Here is an 8,527-nt window from a genome sequence, read left to right as displayed (position 1 = left end):
GGAGTCCTGTAGCATAGCAATCTACATGATCCTGTCATACTAGTAAGAATCATGGGATATATATATATATATATATATATATATATATATATATATATATATATATATATATATATATATATATATATATATATATATATATGCAAGTGGGTTTTATTCAACCCCTTAAAACTTAATATACAAATATAATTTAAAGTGCAGCAAAATAGGGGTTATGCACCGGAGCTTGCCTGGGTAAGATTTAATCAGAAGTTAGCTTTCCATCATGGCGACACGTATCCGAGGTTCCGACGATCGAGCGCTCCTTTTCATCTTCCCCAAAACATTGCCCCTGCTACTGCATGCAGGATAAGGGGCCATCAGTGGGGCTCAAGCCCACCCTACAATTCATCGGTTGGCCATGCAGCCCCTTGTGATCCCAATAAATTTTTAGGAATAGTGGAAAACAGGAAGAAGAGATTAAAGACATTGTGCCCTGCTAGAGTTTGAAGATGCGCACCCCACCCCTTTGCCCCCACCAATCAATTTTTAGGAGTAGAAGAGAGGAAGAAGAGATTAAAGACGTTGCTCGCTGCTAGAGGTTGAAGATAATCCCTCTTCCCCTGATTTTTTGTTTGTGTCTGCCACTGCATGTAGGTTTGTAAGAATGGGTAGTAGAACCAACATAGAAAAAATTATTATGCAGATCCATTGCAGATAAGGGGCCAGAGATACACTGGTTACCTTGTATGCAAACATAAAAATACAAAGTTTAGTGTTTACATGTCATTCAAAATCACAATGACATTTAATTTATTCAAACAACATGAAGCATAGATAGTATTTTTTTAATTATAGTAAAACAGAGAGTAGTTGGAAGAAATAAGATGAGTTCATGAAATCAGACCATATCAAGGAGCTCTGACTTGAATGTTTTGCCCAGATGAATTCTAAGCTTCAAGACAGGCCATTCACCTAGTAGCTTCGTAAGAACGGGCAGTAGAATCGACATAAGGCAAATTGTTATAGCCAACCATAGGAGGCGAGGGGCTAAAACTCTGTATAGACCAGTTGCAAATGCTGTGGTGGTTGCTATGTAGCCAACCCACATAAGTTTCTTAGTAAAGGATCTGTAATGAACCAAAAACTCAAAGTCCTCCCATCTTGCTATTATGGATATGAAAGCAACAGCCAGCGAGGAGAACATTGCCAAGGAATCAGAGATCAAGAATGCCTGGAATGCAATCTTTCTTGCCATGATGGGTAGCCCCTCACTTCCAGCATCATTGCTATATCCTCCAGGCAAGGTGAAAGCAGCAGCAAAGGTGATTGTTGCAATGAGGATTGCCACTAAAGAAGTGTAGCTTGTATATGTCTGAGTCAATGTCTTTATATCCTTCCTTGATTCAGAAGTTACTTGATCCTTGGTTTGCTTATGAAGGTTATACGTATCATTTGCTGCTTCAGGATCAGCTTTCAGCATAAGCATGCAGACTTCATTCTGCAAGGTCTCAAAGAAAGGTATGTGTGGAGCACACATCAGCACAATACTCAAAAAAGAGAATATTCTACCATTGTGTCCGCTAGTTAGTGGTAGCAAACTGTTTTTCTCAGGTGCTGATATATTTCTGTTACAATGTTTTAATAGTATCCTCTTGTTTAAAATAGAAGGCTACAGAGTACTTATTCATTTTGACAACCATATATCTTTAGTTGCTTACCTATCTGTCATTGATTTCAACAATTTAATGGTGCATATCTTGCGGTGGTTGTTGATTTGAACATGGTCATTTGTTTTTTTCCCCTCTAAAAAGTTTGTATGGATCGTTTATTAATGTGCACAGGATAAGTTTCCAGACTGCTATGCAATATATGTAAACGTTTAATCATTCGTAGTTGTATAAGTCCATAAGTGTCCAAATATACTCATAAGATATTAACACCCTCTATCTTGCAAATTGTTAAAAATTACCAAAAAAAAAGGAAAGAAAATCAGACTGCTCTGCCCCATAGTGTTGTTGTCTTTCAACCCACAATCATAAACTAGCACCCACTACTTAGTATACCGATATCAAGCATTTCTAGAGGCGGGCCGGTTTCCTACCACTAAGAAATACATGTGCATGCATTTTCTAGGACTTGAACTTGTGTCATCTTACCTCGCTCAAGTATTCCCTACCAACACACCACACAGTCACCTATGAGTGAATATACCATGACATCCCTTGTATCAACTTCTACGAATCTTTTTATAAAATATTTGGCGACCTAAACTATCTCAAACGAAAACAAATCAATTAGAAAGTTTTAGATCGATCACATTGAGCACTACTACTTTGATATAGGTCATGTATCCATTCGAGATCATTTGAAAAAAATCGAAAACATAGATTTAGAATATGATGAGAACTTAAAACATATATTTAGGCTGATATTATTGTATTGTATTTGTATGTAATGAATATATACGTCGTCAAGGGATCGGACTGATGTAGTCAAGGGGACCGGAAAAAAAATGCAAGTCCAAGAGAAAATAATTAAGCGTACCCAGTTTAAAGTCTTGGCGTGGTCGCCAGATAGTACCCAGGTAGCCGGGTTACCCGAGTTGTTGAGCACTGTGACGTCAGTGTCCGGGTGTTGCAGCAAAGCTTTGACTATCTTGGGATTGCAGTCTCGGACCGCGTCGTATAGAGGAGTCTCTTTCCCGTAGTCTCGCATGTTGACTAGCTTCCGAAGATGCTTTGACCCCAGGAAGAATTGCAGAAGCTCCATGTGACCACCCTGAACGGCTTGGTGAAGGCATGTCGTTGTGCCAGCTGCAAGGGCGTAGGGAGCATCTGGGCAATGCTTGAGAAGCTCTCGGGCAGCCCCGACGTATCCCCGACTTGCAACTGAAGCAAGAATAGGGATACCATTCGAGGTGAGTACGTACCCTAAGGACCAATCATGCTCCAGCAGCACTCTTAGCACGTCAATCTTGTCCCACTGTGCAGCCATGTGCATTGGAGTCACCTTGTGCTCGTCTTCTTCTCTGGCCAGCACGGGACGTGTCTCCATGATCCTTTTTGCGACAGCTGAAACCACACATGCATGGCATCATCATACATTCTTTTATATATATATATATAAAAAGAAGAGAAGACATATATACATGCATACCTGGATTGCCACTTCTGACGGCAGCATGCAGAGCATTGTAGCCAAACGCTCCCCCGTGAGCAGAATCAGGGATCTCCAGCAGTTTCTCGGAGACCTCCGCGTAGTTCCTCATCACCGCGATGAACATGGGCGACTCGTCGTACCTGTTCACAGCTTTGGACAAGCCGGGCTCCGCGTCGATCAGCTGGAGGGCGAGCTTCCGGTGCCCGCTGCGGATGGCGTGGTGCAGCGCGTTGAACCCGCGCTTGTCCTGCGTCAGGATCGCCTCGCTCAGCCGCTCGTCACGGCAGCGCCCGAGGATGAACGAGGCCAGGGAGACGTGGCCGCTGGCCACGGCGGTGAGCAGCGGCGTCTCGCCGTCCGCGTTGACGGCGCCGAGAAGAGGTGCCGCCGGGGACGGAGACTGCTGGTTGGTCGTCAGCGCCAGGACGTCCCTGCAGAACCTCTCGTGGCCATGGATGCAGGCGATGTGGAGGCAGGTGTTCCCCTGAGGGGTTGTTCCCAGCAGCACCCCCGGTGTCTGCAGGGCCATGTGCTTCATTTCCGCGGAGTTGCCGCACACGGCTGCGCCCAGGAGACGTTGGTGGATTGCCAGTGATACTGATGGTGGTGGAGTCGTGGGAGCTCCTGATGATGAATTCATCATGGTTGCTCCATCGGAGGGTGTGGTTATGGCAGCTCCTGTCGAATTAACGGCGGCCGTAGCTGTTTGGTGTGCCGTCGTCTAAAATATAGCAAATATAACAATGCTACTACTTGTTAGTAAACGTTTGATCGAATATAACGAATAAATTAAATCTAACTGGTCGGTTCGACTCCTGCTCCTGCATATGCTAGCAATTTTTTAAAATATATAAGTGTTTTAAAAAGTTGCGGGAGTTGATATAAAATTATATGTGTAGTATATTAAAATATATAGGTATTGTTTTATAAAAAATAGAGTGCTTCAAATGAAACTACCTGCACAATATGTCATAAGGATTTTGTCGAAAAGTATAAACTTATATAAAGTAACTTGTCCTTTTAAAAACTAGCAACTTATAAAATTAAGTGCCATAGAGTTTCAATATAATTTAAAATGAATTATCGGTGTCATTTATATGTGGTTTGTTAAGGGAACATTTTATTTTCATTATCGATAAACTACAAAAATATATATTTATCACTAATTTAGGGAAGATATTAATTAAAATATCTTTCAAGATGGTAAAGGTTAGTAGTTTAGATGTAGATTTAGGGGGTTATTTATTCCCTTTTTTAAATGCCAAGAGCGGTTCGTTTTTAGAAAATAGAATATAGCCTATAATTATTATTCTCTATGATGATTAGAGTTGACGAACTAACTGCCAGATGTTTTTTGTTATTATGATAATTTGTAGGATTTATTCTTTTGCTAATGCATCTTGTAAGAATTAATATGGATGCTATGTTTAGATTCCTAGTTGTTTTCCCTTAGCATCTTGTGAGGATTAACATGGAGGCTCTCTTAGATGCCTCCAATTACTCATATTAAGATGGCACGAATTCTAGATCATTTGATTGTTTTCTTTGTAATTTCAATAGCACATATAGGCACACTCTAGTTTGCATTGTATGTGCCCAAGATATGAAATTTTGTTTCCATATATGAAAACTTGCAGAACCTACTATAATCTAGAAGCACATGTAGAGGGTACTCTGGGTTATTGTTTTATATAATATCAAATATCAGTAAATCCAGAAGCTTTTTTTTGTTATTTTTAATAATGGTCGAGTTAGTTTGTTTCTCATGAATAGTCAGAACCCACGAAATAGAAACCAACATAGTGGGTACTTTGAGTTTATCTTTTTCCTTAATATAATAATTGTTTAATTTAGATGTCCATTAGGCCTTGTTTGACTACACTCGTATTCACCTCAAACCACATGTATTAGGTTGGATTGGGGTGGAAAATTAACTAATTTCCACCCTAATCCACTCCAACATATGTGAATTGAGGTGAATACGAATAGCCAAACAAGCCCTTAGGGTAGTTATCGTTATTTCTAATATTAGGGGAGGTAAATATGTCAGATCAAGATAAGGTTAGGCCAACCTTAATTAAATCATATTTTTCCTTGATTTTTTATTTAATTAAAATAAGGTTAGACGAAGCCCAATTAAATCTAACAAAAGTAGGCTGTGTTTTTTTTATTTGACATGAAGTAGGCTGTTTATTATTGCCTTATTGGCATGAGCACCATACAATTGTACATCCCATTATAAATGCAAGGACATATTTGCTACTAAAATATATATTTACGGTGAGAGAAAAAAAAAGCGTACCGAGATTAAAGCCTTGGTGTGATTGGCGGCATCAGGCAACACCCGGCTTGCCGGGTCACCGGCGCTGTTAAGCACCGTTACGTCTATGTCCTGGTGAAGCTGTAAAGCAGCAACCATGTCCGGCTTGCAGTTTCCGACAGCGAGATGCAGAGCAGTTTCTCCGCTTCCATTTAGCATGTTAATCAGGTGGCCAAGCTGCTGTAACCCCAGGATAGATCTTACAAACTCTGTATGCCCACACAACACGGCAATGTGAAGACATGTCGAGCTGCTTTCATCGCAGTAGGGAGCATCTGGACAGTGTTCAAGAAGCCCTCGAGCAACACCACCATGTCCCTGAGATGCTGCGACACAGAGAAGAGTGTCACCGTCTGTGGTTGTTAGGTACCCCAAAGACGGATCATGCTCCAGCAATACTGTTAGCGCGTTAATCTCGCCGTCATATGCAGCCAGGTGCACTGGAGTGTGCCTATTCTCGTTCTCCTCTGTGGCTAGCCACGGACGTGTCTCCATAACCTTTTTAGCGATAGCTGAAATAAAGCAAATCGAGGGACAAAAAAGAAAAAAGGTTAAGCACTCTACTACATTGCATAATTGCATTGATGCAAGAACGTAGTACATAACACTGCCAAGATTTTGTAAAAAGATTCACCACAATGCAATGCTTATTAGTGCTATTCAGTTACCTAGATTTCCACTTCTGACAGCAGCATGGAGAACATTGAAGCCGAAAGCTCCAGAGTGAGCCGAATCAGGAACCTCCAGCAGTCTATCCGCCACCTCCGTGAAGTTTCTCATCGCCGCGATGAACAGAGGTGACTCGCTACGCCCGTTGACGGCTCTCGACAAGACAGGCTCCACTTCGACCAGCTCGAGCGCCAGCTTCGTGTGTCCCCTGCGGACGGCGTGGTGCAGCGCGTTGCACCCGTGCCTGTCTTGCCTCAGGATCGCCTCGCTCAGCTGCCGCTCACGGCAGCGCCTGAGCAGAGCAGAGGCTAGAGACGCACGACCCCTTGCCACGGCGGCCAGCAGCGGTGTCTCGCCGTCCTTGTTGACGGCGGAGAGGAGCGCCGGGGATTGGTCCAGCGCCAGGATGCTCTCGCAGAGTTCCTCGTGGCCCTGGATGGACGAGATGTGGAGGCAGGTGTTGCCCGGTGGAGTTGTCCCAAGCAGCACGCCCGGGTCATGAGATGCCAGTTGTTTCAGTGATGCAGCGTCGCCGGATGTGGCTGCTTTCAGGAGACGTCGGTCCATAGTTGCCATCCCTTCTACACAAGATTACCGAGAACTTCTGATTTATCTGTTTATTACTATTTCACGACGACATAATCAATAGTATTGGCTATTATTTACTAGTATCTGCAGTTAGACTCTTTAAATTATACCATTCTAAATTATAAGTCGATCGTTTTGTCTTTTCTAGATACATAGTTTTTATTATATACTTAGATATACACTGTGTCTAGATATATAGTAAAAGTATTTAGAAAACCAAAACGCCTTACAGTTTGGAACGGAGGGAGTATAAGTTTGTAACCAAGCAGTATAATAAAACACTACCTCCGTTGATTTTAAAAAGATACTCCCTCCATCCCAAAATTAATAAATCACCCGAAGTCAATTTGACCAACTTTATAGTGAAGAATAACAAAGCTTATGATACCAAAGAAGTAGATTATAAAAATATATTTAATGGAATATCTGGTGATGCTAATTTGATGTCATAAGCATTGGTGGTCTTTTTTTTTATAAATTTGGTTAAATATAAAATAGTTTGACTTAGGACAATTTTTAGAAGTTGATTTATTTTGGAATAGGAGAGTATACTAGTATCAAGTAGTAGTATTCAAACGTTGCAATGATTTTGGCAAAAGTATAGTTTTATACCATTCTTTTGTTCATTTCTATGGAGGCAATGCCATTGGCACATTAAACGCATGAAAGATAATAGTAATGCATTTCATCAAAGGGTAAGGCCAGTCTTAAAACAAGGACATGGAACAACATCTCTCAATCCAAAGTTTCATTCACTGTTTCATATGCTATCTATACACTGTAGCATTTAATTCTTGAATGGTATTGTTATATCAAATGTGCCATATAAACAATATAGTCACTTGCATACTACATATACATATAATTTAAGTATTAGCATAAAAATGTCAAAAGTTTAACATATGATATAAGAAAATATATAATAGAGTCACATATGCAAAATAAAATACATATAGCGTATGGTAAATATGGGATGCGCGGTGCACAGCGAGAATGCAAGTCAGACAAGATGGGCAAAAGGTAAGGGGTGAGGTTTCGTTGGAAAAACAATGCCAGCCGGGTTTCGTGAGGATGAAAAAACTCATCTCCTCTTTCCTCTTAATTGTTATGTCACATCATCATTTATACAGTTAAAACTCCAAAATCTCACATCATATATATGGATGACTATGTTAAAAACTGTGTGTTACTCCAGGTATCAACTATACATGTTTCTTCATTCTCATAAGACATATAAACTATTATTATAAATTTAATTTGTTCATTCACCTTTTTGATTTGGGACTTTAGGTGGCACGTCCGCAGCGAAACTCTCTCCTATACACTGGTCAATACAGCGATGGGTGGCATTTGGCCATCAATCTCCCGAGCTCCTCTTTACTTTTCTAACACGCGTTATTTATTACATATTCACACTAGCCATGAAGAAACAAGGATACCAATAATACCTGGCTGTTGAATTGAATATGGCCGCTATAGCATGGACGCCAATAGATGATCCAGCAGCCACTTTTACGCACTCAAACTATTATTTTTTTCTCAAAACAAGTGAGGAGGCCACAGGGTGTTACAACGGATTAATCTTCTCAATATGAGAAAGAGGCTAGGCAGGCAAGGAACATATGTCACTCGCAGGCTCGCAGCACAGCCTTATTATATGCAACCGATCGACAAGTAAAGCAGTGAAAGGGAAAGGGTAAAAGAAAGGAAAAAATAAAGATACCTAGATGGCTAGATTACTAGAACAAAGCAAAGAATCGATTACGCTTAGTTGTGATCTGTTACGTGATAAACATATACGGTTTTCAA

At 40.9% G+C, this 8,527-nt stretch overlaps 1 protein-coding gene across 2 annotated transcripts; it reads right to left on the bottom strand.

Annotated features, from left to right (window-relative positions):
• Positions 1-686: 686 nt before the first annotated feature.
• Positions 687-8,324, bottom strand: LOC136490004 (uncharacterized). 2 transcript variants are annotated; one of them, XM_066486516.1, is made up of 6 exons: positions 8,167-8,324; positions 6,130-6,711; positions 5,444-5,973; positions 3,139-3,862; positions 2,527-3,053; positions 687-1,480 (listed from the first exon to the last, which is right to left on the bottom strand). In XM_066486516.1, exons 2-6 carry the CDS (start codon positions 6,704-6,706, stop codon positions 881-883), a joined length of 2,958 nt encoding a protein of 985 aa, XP_066342613.1. In that variant the 5' UTR covers positions 6,707-6,711; positions 8,167-8,324; the 3' UTR covers positions 687-880. The 2 variants fall into 2 exon arrangements, with proteins under 2 accessions (XP_066342613.1, XP_066342614.1); XM_066486517.1 differs by having other exon boundaries at positions 6,130-6,708.
• Positions 8,325-8,527: the final 203 nt, after the last annotated feature.

Source organism: Miscanthus floridulus, chromosome 10, assembly GCF_019320115.1.
Source record: "Miscanthus floridulus cultivar M001 chromosome 10, ASM1932011v1, whole genome shotgun sequence".
NCBI classification, from domain to species: Eukaryota; Viridiplantae; Streptophyta; class Magnoliopsida; order Poales; family Poaceae; genus Miscanthus; species Miscanthus floridulus.
This window is presented reverse-complemented; position numbering and strand designations above follow the sequence as displayed.

Coding starts and splice junctions, on each gene's coding strand:
- LOC136490004 (XM_066486516.1), bottom strand. CDS start 6,706: ATGGCAACTATGGACCGACGTCTCCTGAAAGCAGCCACATCCGGCGAC. Junction 3,863..5,443: donor ACACCAAGGCTTTAATCTCG/GTACGCTTTTTT, acceptor GCTATATTTTAG/ACGACGGCACACCAAACAGC. Junction 3,054..3,138: donor CGTCAGAAGTGGCAATCCAG/GTATGCATGTAT, acceptor GTGTGGTTTCAG/CTGTCGCAAAAAGGATCATG.